This window comes from Lissotriton helveticus, chromosome 10 (assembly GCF_964261635.1).
Source record: "Lissotriton helveticus chromosome 10, aLisHel1.1, whole genome shotgun sequence".
In the NCBI taxonomy this organism is placed as follows: domain Eukaryota; kingdom Metazoa; phylum Chordata; class Amphibia; order Caudata; family Salamandridae; genus Lissotriton; species Lissotriton helveticus.
Window position 1 is genome coordinate 1040887370 of NC_136071.1, and position 17335 is coordinate 1040904704.

The 17335-nt window shown below is 42.9% G+C and overlaps 1 protein-coding gene across 1 annotated transcript in view; it reads left to right on the forward strand.

The window, feature by feature from the left end:
* Window positions 1-5986: 5986 nt before the first annotated feature.
* The window catches only part of MALRD1 (MAM and LDL receptor class A domain containing 1), a 2679189-nt gene continuing 2667840 nt past the window's right edge, over window positions 5987-17335 (forward strand). Inside the window, exon 1 of the mRNA XM_078663745.1 lies at window positions 5987-6334. Coding sequence (XP_078519871.1) covers window positions 6136-6334 — 199 coding nt within the window. The 5' untranslated portion in view covers window positions 5987-6135. The remainder of the gene's footprint in view (window positions 6335-17335) is intronic.

The window sequence follows — 17335 nt, forward strand, 5'->3', positions numbered from 1 at the left end:
CTAAGCTCTCCTATTTCCCTCTACGTCATCCCTTTACTTTTCTATTCCTCAACTCTTTCTACACTTGCCTACTCTTGTGCTTTACCTTTCTGTGTGCCGAGCTACTCTCTTTACTTGACCTGATATACTCTACCTCCCTTTTTAATCGCACCACTCTATCTCTATATTTTCCATCTCTATATGTGTCTCTCAATACCTTGCATCACTACATGTATACCTCTACTTCTCTGTATTTACTTCTCTCTAATTCACCTACCTCCTCTCACTCTCTACCTGACCCCTTGATGCACCCCACACATTTCCCTCTCTCAACATCTCCTTCCTCTCTATTTTGGATATACCCTTGCACCTTAATTTTCAAACCTTACATATCTCTCTTTCAAAGTGCCTCTTCTCATCTTTTCTTCTTTCAACCTCTCTGTATCTTTCTTTCTGGCTATTTCATAATTTTCACTTTACTTTACCTTTCATTGTACTTTACTTAACTATCTGCTGCACCTCTAGATTTAACGTTCTTCTTTTCTACTTTTCCTCTCTCCCTATGTTATTAATTTTTTCTTAGTCCTTCTCTTGTCTAAAGCCTTTTCAACTTCTATTCCTTAGTGGAGTAAGGGGTCTTCGCCTAGTGTAGTGTATACATAGAAAGGGGAGAGGAGAGACAAAGCAGGGGAAGAGAACCAGGAACAAGTAATCAACTTGTACCCCATGGGAATGGTGAAAATCCTTTGAGCGGTGGTTTGATTTTCTCTACAGCAGAGTAAAATCTGGTTGTGAAGGGGTTAATATTTGGGATTAGGGTCAGACTGACCAATAGTATAATCGGGCAGTGCCCGAGAGAGATGATCCAACTGGTCCATGTGTGGACCTGTTTTCTGGCTGCTTGTGTGCTTGTTTTATGGTCTGGTGGGCCGTTTATCTCTGGTATTACTACAAACATTGCTTACAGCAAGCACAAATACATGCAGTAACTCATATCTTATGAAATGCAGATACAGCTTGTCTTACAAGTTCAAAATTAACCTGATTTCAAATGTGGGCCACCTTTTTAGCCATCTGATTCGCTACAGGGGCCACTTTTATTATTTATTGCCCAGTCTAATGTTCTCTCCCAGTCTGACCCTGCTTGTGATTAGGAATATCAACAATTAAATCTATAATGCTCTCTGCATGTATCTTATTTTAATAATAAGCACTAGTACATTTAACAACCTTCAAATCACACTTGCCCTCTCTTTCCATCAAACCTGCTGGTTAGACATTTGTGTTGTCATACGAAAAAATCCATATATATGTGCAAAAATAAATTGCTTCATATATTCTTTTTTAGCTATTGTTTTGGAAATATTTGGCTGGCGGGCACTGACCAGCTTGAGCTTATGTGTCCTCCCCTTCCCATCTATCAAAGTTAAATATAAATTCAATATTGATGGCATTGTTAGGGTTTCAATTAGCTGAAACAGGTAATAAATGCAAAGTTGTTCCCAATTGGGTGCCTTTAATATCCCGACAATGACACTGTAAATTGTTCTCGCCAAATGCAGAGCACCTTAATGAGTATTTTCAAAAAGGGTGACAAGGGTGACCCGTGCTGCTACAGGCCGATATCATTAATAGATGCGTCTTGCAAGTTGATGGGTAGAGTGATATTGGCACGCCTGGAAACATGGGCTGAGTCATCAGGTATTATTGTGGACTCCCAGTATGGGTTTAGGAGAGGTAAGGGAACCACAGCGCAGTGTCTTAATTTGGCCTTAATTATGGGTAAGTACATGAGGGCCAAGCATAGTTGTATTCATCTGGCCTTCATGGACTTATCCAGTGCCTTTGACACTGTATGTAAAGGCAAGTTGTGGCAAATGATGGATACCATGGGGTTTGAAGAATCGTTGGTCATTCTGCTCCGTAGGCTGCATGCCGCCACAACAGTGAGGATTAGATTTGGACCAGGAGGTGAGAAGACAAAACCCATCCCATCTACTGAAGGTGTTTGCCAGGGATGTATCTTGGCCCCTTTTTTATTCTTGGTGTACACCATTGGTCTAGAAAGATTTCTGTTGGATAGCGGTGCAGACTTCCCCCAGCAAAATGGTAAACCGATACCGATGTTATCTTATGCAGATGACACGGTGCTAATGACCCTCACCGCTAACAGCATGCAGACTTGTCTGAACACCTTTGACATCTTCATGGAAGAATTAGATCTTAGGGTCAACTTCACCAAGTCTTTTGCCATGGCCTGTGGTCCCAAAGGGGTAAAATCTCGCAGGTATATGGTGAAAGACTCAATCATTGCGAAAGTTGATAATTTTAATTATCTGGGGAATTTATTTAACAAAACGTTGAGTTGGGACCCTTTAATATCAGCTCATGCACAAAAGGCCACACAATCTATAGGGGCTCTTTTCCGCTTTTCTAGTAAATTGGGTCAAAAGCCAATTGCAGAACTAAAAACTTTATATAAAGCAAAATGCCACCCTGTTGCGACATATGGGGCAGGAGTGTGGGGGACACAAAATTGTGATAAGATCCAAGTTATGGAAAACAAATGTATTTAGCGCCTTTTATCTGTTCCATCTGGTACCTCAAATAGTTTCTGCCATACCGAGGCGGGTTTTGATTTTGTGAGTGATATTATCCATGTCTCTCCTTTGTTGCTATGGAGCAAGGTTTGGCGGTCTGAAGAATTGAAACTCACAAAGGAAATCTTGCAAGACTGCCTTAAACTTGACTATTCTATGGAGATCCCATGATGCTATATGTAAGGGAAACCTTTTACAAGATTGGGTAGGGACATATATAACAAAATCCCGAAATGGTTGGCAAGGAGTCTAAGCTAATGATTAAAAATGCCTATTGTACCAAGTTAGGTATGTTAAGAAATAGTGAGCACGCATTATATAATAAGGGCAAGCTGCAGCAGCAGTTTTACCTATCGAATATTATGCATACTCAATGGCGTTTTTACTTGACAAGATTTCGCCTTAGCTCACTGCACTTTCTTTTTGCCTTTCCAAAACAAGGGGGGTGGTGTGAGAGACTACCCCCTTGTCCTTGTATTGATAAGGTTCCCCAAAGCACTGTGCACCTCATCCTCTTTTGTGCTTTGTATAAAGATCCAAGAAACTGGTTTATCAAGCCTGTTTTGTTAACTCTTGGATCCCGCTATTATAAAGAGGGTTATGAGTATTTATTGTCCTTGTCAACGCCAGCCATATGTAGTGCTGTGCTTAGTTTTATTAGACAGGCACTCAATATTAGAAACCGATATTGAACAGTATTATTATTAGAAACCTCCTGTAATAGATTACTATGTGGGTTTGTAAATGGAATATACAAGCACTTTACGATATGTTTATATATTTGACCCGTTTATCCTAAATGCATTGTAAACTTAATATGGATATATAATATGTACTATGGATGTTAATATAATTTTATGGTTTTCTTTTTAACAATTTTATGTAATCTTTTAAATCTGTGCATACTTTTATGATTCTATCTATGAATCGAAATAAAGTTTATTGAATCGAATCGAAATGCAGATACAGCTTGTCTTACAAGTTCGAAATTAACCTGATTTCAAATGTGGGCCACCTTTTTAGCCATCTGATTCGCTACAGGGGCCACTTTTATTATTTATTGCCCAGTCTAATGTTCTCTCCCTGTCTGACCCTGCTTGTGATTAGGAATATCTACAATTAAATCTATAATGTTCTCTGCATGTATCCTATTGTAATAATAAGCACTAGTAAATTTAACAACCTTCAAATCACACTTGCCCTCTCTTTCCATCAAACCTGCTGGTTAGACATTTGTGTTGTTATACGAAAAAATCCATATATATGTGCAAAAATAAATTGCTTCATATACTCTTTTTTAGCTATTGTTTTGGAAATATTTGGCTGACGGGCACTGACCAGCTTGAGCTTATGTGTCCTCCCCTTCCCATCTATCAAAGTTAAATATAAATTCAATATTGATGGCATCGTTAGGGTTTCAATTAGCTGAAACAGGTAATAAATGCAAAGTTGTTCCCAATTGGGTGCCTTTAATATCCCGACAATGACACTGTAAATTGTTCTCGCCAAATGCAGAGCACCTTAATGAGTATTGCGAATATTTTATAGATACTGTAGAATGTGCACCAATATATATACTTAAACCAACGCACATGATCAAATGCCAATTTCTCTCATGTTTGATATGGGAAATATTGTAACATTTCCCTGTCTTTAGTATTTTCCCTTGTCGAAAAAACAAACAATTACAGATCGATTCAGTAAGATCGACACCCACCCCCACCAGCCACGCACAAAACTGCAGGATCATCATCGACAGCAAAGACAACAAATCTGTCAAAATCAATGCTGTCATTGCCTCCCTGCCCTGAATATATTAAGGAAGATTTTCAAATAGTTCCCAATTAGACCCCTGAAAACCATCTTGCAAGCCCTTATCACAAGCAAGCTGGACTATGGGAACACCTGCTGTGCTGGGATCAACACACAACTCACCAGAAAGTTGCACAACATTCAGAACTCTACAGCCAGAATCACTCAGAACCTCCCATGTCATTCTCCCATCACTCCACAACTGAAGGAGCTCCACAGGCTTCCCATTCACAAATGAGCACAATTCAAACTCCTCCCCCAGACTTTCAAGGCACTACATAACACTGGTCCAGCATGTCTGGGTAGACAAGGCCCTGTTCTTTGAAGCCAAGGCAAAATGAGTAGTGGGCATATGTTTTGGACTCCTACAAGGTTTAAAATCCTTTCTGGGATTCTTTGACTCCCACACGCATCAGATGATTATCCAGTCCACCATACTCTCTAAGCTGGATTACTGCAATGCACTGTTCCTTGGTTCCAATAAGACAGTGACCAAAAGGTTTCAGTTAGCCCAGAATGTTGCACCGCTGCTCCTTTTTACCCTTCAAAAGGTTTGCTCTATCTCTTGTTTTATCCACAGACTACATTGGCTCCAAGTGATGCAGAGAATCTTTTTTGAGGCCCTATGTATCTCACAAATTTCTCACCTGTCACTATCCCCCCATTCTAGCTAACTTGCTCCGACCCTAAGCCCCATCTCAAGCTTTCTGCTCAGCTAAGCTCCATTTAGCTTACGTAACTTGGGGGAAAAGTGTGCGAGCCGGAGGGCGAACCTTCTCTGCAAAAGCTCCCTTACTCTGAAACACTCTGTCTCTATCGATTAGGTGCGTCTAGGATCACTGGGCCTTCAGAAGGGCCGTGAAGACCTGGCTATTATCTGTTTAACCTCTGTCTCATCTTCCGATCTTGTTTTCTCCTAAACTAGCGCTGGGATGCCCTGTTGCTGGGGCAGCCATGCGCTTAAAAAATATTCTAACATAACATAACATACCTCAACAATCGCATCTGCTTTCACAAAACTTACAGACACCTTCCTCTTTTCCAGACTCTGACTAGCACAAATCTTATGCATATGAAAAAACAGATCTGGCTGTCGAGTCTCCTTCTATACTACTCCTAAAGCATGGAACAACCTGTTGCTGCACATAAGAGCCGCCTCCTCATTCTTGAATTCCGCAAGAAACTGAAAATCTGTCTTTTTAAGTTGTTCCACTAGGCCCTAGGTGTGGCTAAACTCACACCTGCTCAGCACTAGGTTACCGTGCTGAGTGATAGTACCGCTCTACAAATCAGCAGAACATAAAATGAAAATACTAACGCTGAAAGTTTGCTGCATCTTTTCTCCTCTTGCTTTTACTTCCTGACTCATAGAAACCAGAAACAAGATAACTTTATGAACATGTAGAAAGGGTAATTAAGATAAGCACTGCCCCTTGCCTCCTGATGATCCCAGTCTGTTTATTTAAATCTGTTATCAGAGGCCTCTGCTAGTCACAGGGTGGTATTACGGGCATTTATCTTCAAAGGTTGCTCAGAATTTCACCGATGCTCTAGCCTTTATTATGTGCCAGTTAATTATTACCCAAGACACACCCGTTTGAGATAAAACAGGATTGTAAGAATTAATTTCACATTGGAGAAGTGATCCCACACAGAATAATACGGGTGGGCAGGTGTCATGACATTTGAGGGAAAATCACTTACAAATAGATTGAGCCTGAGCAGGTAAGAAACCTGCCCCAAGATGACCGATGTGTGCTTGAGGCCGTCTCCGACTCAGAGGGTGTCCGTGCTGATGCTGGCTCCCCTCTTACTTCTGTCCATGGTCGCACTTCCTGCAGTCGGAATCGATGGATTTCAGTGCAGAACTGGCTCGTCTGTTCCTTCGGATAATGTCTGTGACTTTACTGATCAGTGTGGCGACAACAGTGATGAAACGCAATGTAAGTAGATCAACCATGTTTTTCTTCTGTGGACGTGTACACAAATTTATGATGCACTCAGACCATAATATTTCAAAATGTTGGCAAAGTTAATGGCGGGACTCGGCCCCTTGCTCCTAATGAAAGAACTAGGACTAGTGAAATCCTCTCGGATTATTTCTCTGCCTATCAAATATAATAAGATTGACAATTTAACATCGAGTCACCGACACCAGTCGACCTTCATGTCACCTGGCAAATGCATATTCTGTCACCGATTCGTCATTTTTATATGCATAATGGATTGACCTGGGAATCGCCTCTTCATAGAAGCAGAATGCTGAAATAGAATCCGCAAAATGAATAATTTCAAAATCAATGCCGAGGGCTGTATATTGACTCATCGCAGGATAGTGAGTGGTGTTTTGTACCATCCTGGGGTATTATAATCCATCTGGGGATTATAGCAGTAAAAAAAGGCGCGCAGGCTTTTTCTGGCCTGTCATTGTTGATATATTTTATGTTTTGTGGCTATTTTGTGCTAACCTGGTATATAAAATTCAGGCTTCCACTAGCCTGGCTGATCTGTGCAAACATATTTGTTTTCAATAAAAAATAGTTGAAGGTTGTTTTCAGGGCATTTAAGTATTGATTAGCTGTCCAGTCTTCCAGATGTGAAGGGATCCTTAACATGGGGACATATTTCAGAACACCAAAAACAAAACGCGGGTGCCAGGGTTCGCTTCATAGGCTGCCTAACTGTGAAAAGAAAACCTAACGGCAATAGTTTCTGATGCCAATGAGAGAGCACAAGTCTGAAAAATGTATAAGTGCACCATATTTACAAGCACGTAGTTAGTTTAAACATGTTTGCACACGAGTGTTTTAGATTTAAAAGTGAAATACACAGAGTGTCTTATATTCAGTAGTGAAATGTATAGAATGTTTAAGTAGAGTAACAATAATCATAACTGTGTGAGATGAATGTAGAAGTGTTGGAATGTACATGAAAACCTCACGTTCTCATGTTAAAGGAATCCTGTAAGAGTTAAGGGAAAACTCTGAAAACCAGTATATTGTGTAGGCCTCATGGCAATTCACAGAAAATCTAAACGTGCTGCTAAAATAATGTGAGGTGGGGTTAACGTGGTTCTTCCAAAATTGTATTATCGAAACTTAGTATGGAAATATATGCTTTATAGATGTGTTGTTTTAAGAAACGTATGCTAGTTAAGAATGCTGTTTAAATCAAGTTAATGTTTTAGAGTGCAGGGACTTGCTTCATGTAAATCAAGTAGGCCTGAACTGATAATGTCATCTCTTTTGATGTGCCATGTGCTCGTTAGAAGAGAAGTTGAGAGGCGTCTAGTGCAGAGATTCGCGTGTGTTTTATAGCCTATAGATATGGTAAAGTCTGGAATTTGAGGCCCACTGCAGGACGAACTGTATGCAGGTGCGAGGGTCCTAATCAGCTAAGAATGAAAGGGGGCTTTGTTCAGTGGCGCTTGGCGCAGGCCTGTAGGAGTCTTCAGGAATTTCAGGGGGTATCGGCGCACTGGAGAAGAAGCCTGGGAACCAAGGTCAACTTTAACGAGGGTCTTGAAGAGTATCATCATGGAGTTTACCGCGCAAAGATGTACCACGTGAGGGGCGTCCCAAGGGGCGTTTCTATTGGAAATGTGATTTGGTATTAGGGAAAGTGACCCGGGAGGAGAGCAGAGCAGATGACTTTGGGAGCCTAAGGAAGCGGATGGGTAGGCAGATAGACTGATCAGGAGAGACCCATTATCAGAGAAGAGACAAAGAGAAGTGCGTGATCTTCTTAGGAAGTCACCACGGCTGACACCTAGAAGGGTAAAGATCTTGTTAAGTAGGGATGTCACTTAGTATAGTGTAGGGACAGACTAACCTTAATTTTCTTTTCTGTAATGACTTTGAGGTTGCAACTTGTTTCCATTTTGGCAACCCTTATGATTTTCGAGCTTGTACTCATTATTCTGTTTTGTAGACTCAGATTGTTCAAAGAGTTTATGTTCATAGTGATACCAGTTTACCTTCTGAATCTCATTTTAAGAAGTTTGTATCTTCAGTTATCTTTGACTTTATATTAAATCTTTGAAACTTAATCCTGGTCAGTGGTCATTTAGAGTGGTGTAAGTTCTTAATTGATTGACCTATTGTTAGATTACCTTTTACTCAATGACAGGTACCAACGATCCAGTCGACTTGGTTTGGGATCTGGTAAGGTAACTAGTAACCAGTAATCCCGCGTTAACACCAAAGTTATTAGGTCTCGGCTCTAGATAGCATGCAGGGGCTGTCTCAAACCGAGACATGCTGTATCTACTTCTGGGCTTAAAGCCCCGCCCATAGGATTCCCATTGCTTCCCATAGACAGCATCATCATTGCTACGTTTTTTTAGGTCTTCCCATTCGTCAAGGGCATGCATGCGTCATGGCTCTTCCGGTGTTAGGCTTCCCCGAATGCATTGTCCAATTACTTTTTGAGCATACACAGGAGTCATTTACATCCTTTTTAGGAGTACTTTTTTTAAAATCGTATTTTGGGGATGTTTTAGTACTACTGTATGGAACGTGCACCGCGGAGAAGGGCACGACAATAAGTCCATCCAATACTGTAAATAAGCAAATTTTATATAATACTCATGCTTTCAACTAGAGTTACAACTCTTCGACAGGTGCTCAGATTGAAGCATATTGAATGCCACGCTCATGTGGAAAACGCTTACCCACAGATTGCTGTGGTTAGTGACATCAAGTGCACCTGACCCTTCTGGTGCCAACAGCTCAATAGAAAAGCAGAGCTAAATGGGTGGCAAGCATGGCTAGCACCCCATAGCGGCAGTGACATCTTTATCAGCACAGTACTGCTTTGTAAAGCATACACAGTGCAAAACAATAGGTATTTCGTCTCAGGCAACCAAATTCTCTATTTAGAGTTGTGTAGAATATACACTGCCCCTCTGATGACTTTAACTGTGACCTATGTGCATGCTCAGTGTGCTCTCGCTCGCATCTTGTGCCTGGCAGTCTTTCGTGTTCTAACCTTGTGCAGAAGACAGATTTGTTCGCTAGCAGGCAGGGTGCACCATGAAAAATCTGTTTGGTTGTCCTGGGTGTTCCTAGAAATTATATCTAGCCATAACCTGATGCTGTTTCAGTCATGAACATTTGAGCGTATTGTTGCAGACAGGAGAGAGACTATATTCACAATCGCAGATGAGTGCTTCAAGGCGTGGCTGAACTCCACTCACACACTCACACACTCACTGGACAGTTTCATTGCAGCATCTGTATTATGCACTTTGTGCATCCATAAACAAACTAGAAACACTTCACATTTTGGATTATGTGTTTAGTACACAGACAAACACACACACAAACACACATACATGCAAGCACACATGCAAACACACACACACTGCTATTTGAGTTGCGTAGCCATACACGCAGGTTAAGGCTGCTGACTTTAACTCTTATCTTGAAAGCAGGTTGGCTGACACACTCAGGATGCTCTATATGTGTAAACAAAACCCAACCACTGGAATAGCCATGTGCCCCTCGCAATTGTGCAGTCCGCATAGCGCAGTCAGGCCTAGAGCGAAATTCAGTTCAATTTTTCCAGCACCCCAATGTCCTCAGCTATTGTTTACATTGACAAAGGTGTCTTTTTTCACTGCATTTTCGTTGTTCATATGTTCGAGATAACTGATAAAGAAAATGTATCTGGTTGTGCACATGGAGTGAACGCATGCTTAAATGATAGAGTTCTTATTGCTTACATGTTTTTAATTAAAGGAAATGTACAGCCCTAATATCATGTAGAGAGAGTGGTGTGCAGTGCTGGCTCCTTTGCTATGGCGGGGGAGCATCACCCACCCTGCCAGCAGCAGCAGCATCTGCAAAAAATGAAAAACAAAATTATAATAAACCATGTTTATTATCATTTTACTTACCCCCTACCATGGAGTCTTGGGGCGGGGCAAGGGTAATGACTGGTGTGAGGGAGAGTGTTGGACACTGCTATCCAATGTGGATGAGGGTCTGGCCGGCTGTCTCAGGCTGGCCAAACAGTCATGCGCACTGAAACTCTCTCCAACCTGAGCTGCGTTGCCGGGTTGGAGAGAGCAGGCACGATTTCACAGTCTAACTGGGAGCACAAATCCTCGGTGCTCTAGCCAATCCTGACACTGCTTTCAGCAGCAAGAAAAGAGCATCAGGATTGGTCACAGTGCACTCTGGAAGCCTGTGCCTTTCAAAGAGAGGGGCGCAAAGCGGCAAGGCAGATAAGGGTTTTTTTGCGTGTTTTTTTGCGTTTTTTTTGTCTTGTCTGTCCCCGCTCCCTCTCCCTTCCAACACCACACCACTGTATCAATACACAGGCCGCTACTGGTGGTGTGTCACGCGCTTCCCTCCTCTGACGTCAGTGGACAGTGCGCCTGCAGCAGCGCTGCTGCTCTCTCCAAGAGGAAACTCTGGATCTATATTTAATACAAGTCACAAAGGGTAAGCACCATATTACCATGAACAGATTAAAAATTAGCCATGGACTAGTTTTGTAAGTCTGAAACCCTCTTTTGAAATTCACCACTGTCTGTTGAATTCATGTCTTGTGGGCCCACACTTGCCACTTGTTTATTTCTGTAATTTTGCTCGCCCGTTCTCGCCATGCATGCGCCCTTTAAACATCCCCATCTCTGCCAATAGTCACATTAATATTTGCCTATTCTCAGCAGGAGGAGCGATTACTTTGGACAATGCACTTATTCAGATTAAGAGCATCCTTAGATCACCAAGAACCTGCTTCACAATAGACATACATTTGTGAGTAGATGAAAAAGAACTATAATCATAACCAGTAACAGTTCTCAAGTGCGAACCTAAAGGATGGAGTATGGCTTATATGTGTTGTTTCGAGACACTTTTTGCTTTCACTATTTCAACGATGTCTTTACCTGCATATATTTTGCCAAGAATATGTACCTTCCCTTCATCCTGTACTCAAAGCTTGAAACACTGCCAGACCATTAGCTAAACTCTTATATTATCCCCTTTCACCTTTACGTGGACGATACACAACTCTACCTGGAAACCACCTCGATCGAAGACATCCACAGACTGACGTCACGCTCAAAGAGGTCCAACAGTGGCTCTCAATGAACCACCTCAAACTTAACCCAGAGAAAACAGAAGTTCTCCTCGTCTCAAATAGAGACAAAACCCCTCAAATTGAGGAATGGCTCAAAGCCGTAGACGCCCTCAATGGGGCCCTTGTGCCAACGGATTCTGTGAAATCCCTAGGGGTTACCCTCGACCCCAAGCTGGACATGAAAAAACACATCTCTAAAGCCGCAAAATGCGCGTTCCTAAACCTGAAGCTACTGTACAGAATAAAACCCTTCCTCCCTCCAAAAGATCTTACACAGGCCACACAGGCGTTGGTGCTTTCCAGAATTGATTATGGAATCGCAACTTTGACTGGATCAGCAAAATCTCACTTAGGTCCCCTGACCACTACCCTCAATGCCGCAGCAAGAATGGTCACAGGAACGAAAAAATTTGAGCACATCTCTCCGGCACTTAGGGAACTGAAGTGGCTTCCTATTGACCAATGAGCCAGCTTTCGCACAGCCTGTCTCACGCACATAGCCTTGCACGCAGGCAAACCTGAATATCTGGCCGCCAAACTCAAAAGGGCCGGTCAGTCCAGGAACCTCAGAAGCTCCAACACGCTTCTACTCATCCCACTGAGAGCTCGGAAACTCAAAACCGGAATTAAATCCTTTGCGGGTAATGCGCCCAAAATTTGGAACTCCATACCACCCCACATCAGACTGACCACCTCCTTCCCGAAATTCAAGACACTTCTCAAAGCCCTCTTCCTGAGCGCTCTCGACCGTAAAGGGTAACCCAGAAAGGACTTGAGGAAGGTTTACTATCGAAATCCCTCCAACTGGAGACATGTTCCGCAACTGTTGTCATTTTGCCTCTAAATTGGTATACCGAAGATGCTTTTGTTTTTGTTTTCTTCTCTGCTCTCGTTTTCCGTTCAGAATTTGTTTGCTCATAATTTGTACATGCTGTGAAGCGCTCTGATACCCTCGGGTCCAGCGAGCGCTATACAAAACTTCAATAAATAAATAAATATTCATTACTACTTTCTGTGTAGTTTGAAGCTCAAACTATCTTCCTAAGACATCTGATTTATTTCTAGCACAATCGTATTTTGTGTCTCGTGAGATTGTTAATAAACAACGGACACGCTCCAAAACACATGGCTAAAAGACAGTACCATTGACAACGCAAGTACATCTCGGATTGCCGAGACCTATTGGCTACACCACCGCAAGGTTTGTAATGTGTGTTCCACACGGACATGGATATTTATGATTGAAAATAGTCGTTGTTCAAGGGAAGAAAACGTATCTCCCATACACAATATTAGAAGAATACATTGGCCATCAACTAAGGAAAATACGTTAGGTAGGCTACGATTTCAAAAAGAACACTGTTTTTTTTTTAGAAATGAGAATAGAGCACGTGTTCACAGCCTTGGGCCAGGGCCCTTCTGCCACTCGGGGGTTATCCTGGTGGTCTTGTTCTGGAGCAGGATGGGCTGCCGTGATCCCACAATGAAAAGCACCATCGCCCATTGGAGCCACGTCATCCTGTTATGTGGGCAGGTTTGAGACTTTTTCCAGGCCTGACTATTGATTTCCGGTACGTCCCTGTCTCAGGCTTTTTACCAATGCGCAGTACTCTATTCTGCACGCGCGCACAGGAGCAAATTAAACATAAATCAGGTGGTCTTAAGTTCATTGCAGAGAAAAGCAGCATCGAAACAAAGAACAGCAACGTAACCACCGCTCAGGGGTGCGTAATTTGTAAAAGCATGAGTTCTGGTGCCCAAACTCTGCTCAGAAGCCCGCGACCCGCACTATCCAAATCCGTCGATTACAATGCAAAGGCTACGTAGTCTTGAATCAACCTCAGGCCTCTTTATCCACCACCAGAAACTCCCTACCTCTTTGCATCACTCTTCCAGGCTCCTGCCTTTTCCCTGTGTGTCAGTTTTTCCAACTTTTTCGTTTCTTCCTTTACCTTTGTGCGTTTTTCCCCGCTCTTAAATCTCTGTAAATGTCGGATGAGAAAAATAAATAAATGCCAGTGCCCAAAAATGAGTGCCAGTGGGCCCACCTCCAACCACCAGGTCAAATAAAGCACTGCGGCTCAGCATGTCTGAGCAGGTATCCCCCACATATTATCCATCTTTGTGGGTGCATTGATGGTTCCTCTCAGTAGTTGGAGAATTGACATAATACTATGAAGTACTGCGTGCGTCACTGCTGTTTTGTCCACTAAGCAGAAAGCACAATACGGTATTGTCAATACCTTTAACAGGCACACAGCCTCATTCTGCACCTGTTGCATACATAGAACAGGATTGATTGCTTTGTGATATGGCACCTGTTTTGTTAATTTCACGTGTTTGAGAGGCCAGTTGCAAGAAGTAATTGTTTATGTTTGAAAACATCAGATTGGTTTTAATCAAATATGCTTTACTGTGAATCGTTTTTAGATCTGGGTGGCGTAAAAGGAACCTTTCCCAGTTTGCTAGGGCCGATTCAATAGAGAAAGAAATTATACATAGAGGAGGAATTTGGGCCCCTTCCCTCTACCCATTGCCTGCTGGATGTGTCATTCACAGTTCAGAACAATCCACATAACAGACATTGACTGTTGTTAGTGCAGTGGCGGCTGGTGAAAATTGAAAGTGTTGAGGCATAGAACTAGTTAACAAAATTGGTTGAAAATGGTGCATTAGGCCTATAATTTCTGTTATAAATAGGCCTGTTTAACTATTGACAGTTCGACCTCAGTTCTAAATATGATGAAAGGCCCATGACAGTTTTCACAAACGTTTAAATACCCCCGTCATCCCAACAGGAATCGGAGTTATGCCCATTGTGCCTAAGCATGGCTCACATTCAGTACCGCTCTGGGGTATACTGTTACTATTACTCAGATTTAGGGATACTCGATTTCCCAACTTCGGAAGGATGAAAGGTTGAGTTGCCCATAAACCTATGAGGAGAAGGCATCAATAACTCTGCTAAAAACAAGAATGTGTGGAGGGTCAAGGGGAATATTTACCGACCGGTCTGCTCGAACTCCTACTCTCAATACATAACACATTAAGAGCAGACCAGGTCATGAAATGGTGTGTAGCCATACCGGAGACCGCGAAGCAGTTAGGTGTATGTGTGAACAAGTGTTGCTGTGTGTCAGAAACTAGGACACTTGTTAGGACATGTCCCATCAGACCACCCTTGTGGTGGAATGTCATCATATGGGAAGTGGTGGTCACTCTTGGCCCGACCATATAGTGTCGGGAATCAAAGCCAAAACTCTAGCCATGATGCTCATGAAGTAGTGACGATGAATTTTTTTTTTTTATCTGCCTTTTAATTAAAGAACTGGGCACCCTTCAGGCCCCCGTCTACATCTATGTTATCCTATAGTACACATACTGACTGCCATTTCCACGGTTGGTTTAGCCACAGAAGATAGCTATGATGGAGGCAGTTTGTGCTGGGGCGTGGGGGGGGGGGGCCTGTTGCCTCTCCTCCTTCTACCCATACTGCAGAGCTGCCGTATGTTTTTGACACAAAATTATTTTCTTTTTTCTTTTTTTTTGCAAGCTCTACACCCGCTCCTAGCTGACTGTATACTGTTATCACCAAAAAGGAAGTCTCTGACCAAGGTGATAACCCACTGACATGTTGACCTTGCCTTCCCTTTGTGATCTGCATTGTTCATGTTCCTTGCAGCAGGGAGGGGTCGGCAGCCTGGCTCTTAATCAAAATTAAACTAGCATCAGCGCTGAACGGCTATCTACTGCCCAGACAGCAGGTCAGCAGTACCCTGAGGCCACAGAGCATTAACATCAATCAAAACACTGTTAACTGCCCATACTTTTCATCTGATGAGGCTCCCCCAGATGCCTGCTGCAGGATAGCAGGCTGGCGACCTACCTTGGGCCAGCCGGTTTTTGCCATGCTTGCTCAACTGTGTCTCCCATCGTCCTCCTACCACAGGCTTTTTGTGACTGGCTATTTCTGGTCGGGGCCGCATGCTTCAACCCCTTTGGCCCTCTTGACAGTAGAAATCCAGACTCTTACCAGACATGTGGAGCTCCCTACCAATTGCACGCCAATATGGTCATTCTGTGTATTACCGTGCTCCCTGGCGGCCATTTATGGCTTTGCCCTGCTAAAGGATTGTGGCCATAAGGAAGCAACTATTTGAATGAGACTTATGGTCAGCATAGTGCAAACGTTCACCCTACTGTCGAATCTGAGTGCTCTAAACAACGTAAACTATTGCTTCACTATTTATGGTCCTGGGCACACTGATTTATGGATGTCCCATTCTGACCCCTGACCCCCAGGCATATTCCTTGTCAGTGGGTGACTGTGAGGTCACTGAGGAGTGATCCCGTCATTCCTTGAATTGCTTTCTGCTGAGGGACTTTTTTTTTTATTTTATTTTTTTTAATCATTATTATTTTCATTTTTATTTATTTAGGCAATTGCCTCTCTTTAACTTTCTTGATAGCAAACGACAAGCGGCGAGGGTAAGTAAAAATATCAGACTCAGTTTAGCTTTCTCTAGATTCCCGTCCCTAGAAATTGTCTTCCATGAGCACTTGTGGACAATAATATTTTTTCAAATGTTGTTTCTTAGTGATAGGAACCCGAAGGCCCTGATTATGCATTAAAACAAAGCTTTGGACTATAACCTTTCCAACTGCAAGGCAATATTTCCCCCCAAGTGCTCCCATACGTGGCGTGTCACGCAGCTTGGTGCTTACTCCATGTTAGAGAACAGTCAATGTTTTCCGCACCTAGGCTAATGTGCTGCATAGTTAACTACATACACGGTCCCAAAGGTGAGACCAATTGCATTAGCACTGCTTGCTTTTCTCGCCATTGCAAGTCACTGAGTATAAATGATGGGGATTTCGACATCTAAGCCCTACTTTTTTTTTAATTCTTTTTATTTGCAGGATATAAATGCAAAAAACATTACAGTACAGTTCAGCTCAAATAGGCACATGTTTCAGGTATACTGTATTAGCTCCAATCACCTTTTCTTATTTTCAAATTTCCACTTAACCCCAACTTTTCCCGCCCAACTCCCCCCACCCAGCATCCCTCCCCAGGCACATACAAGTAAGCATATTGTGTCAACTATCCATGGTGGTACAATCCGTATCCGTCTCTTAGTTTCTCCTAAGGTTAGTCGCTATGCCCTCTGTGTCTCATAAGCCACAATGCAGCCATGGCCAAATTACTACTCTTTTCTCCTTCCGTGCACCTGTGTCTGTGTACGAGCTACTGCCCCTTTGCCATTCAGAAGCGCAAGTGAGTCCAAGGAAACGCTATCCCCATGTCGTTCGACCCATTTCAGTCATCCACAGACGCGCTCCCGGTGGTAGAGTCCACCTCAGCCGTTTCAAAGGATATCATCACAGCATTCCACTCAAGAGATATAGGAACCCTTCTCAATCCCTTGCGCTCTTCGGTCTGTAATGCCATACCTTCAGCCTTACCCCACCTCACTACTTCCGCTTTCCATACGTCCGGGTCAGGTGGCCTGCTCGATTTCCACCTCATGGTAATAGCACGCTTGGCCATTAATAGTGCAAGGTCAATGAACCGCGTGGCCACACTTCTTTTACGTTCAGAGGTCCCTAGTCCCAGGAAGCTAAAGGATATAGTATTGTACTGTCTGGTGGGGGACACTCTGTGTAGTGCAGTGTGTATTGTAGCCCAAAAATATCCCAATTTCGGGCAATCCCATAGCATGTGTATTAACCTTGCATCCGCCAGTCCACACCGAGGGCAGGAATCTGGCGCGGTAGGAAACATTAAGTGCAGGCGGTGAGGTGTGAGGTACGCGCGGTGCAAGATCATAAGTTGTATAAATTTAAATTTC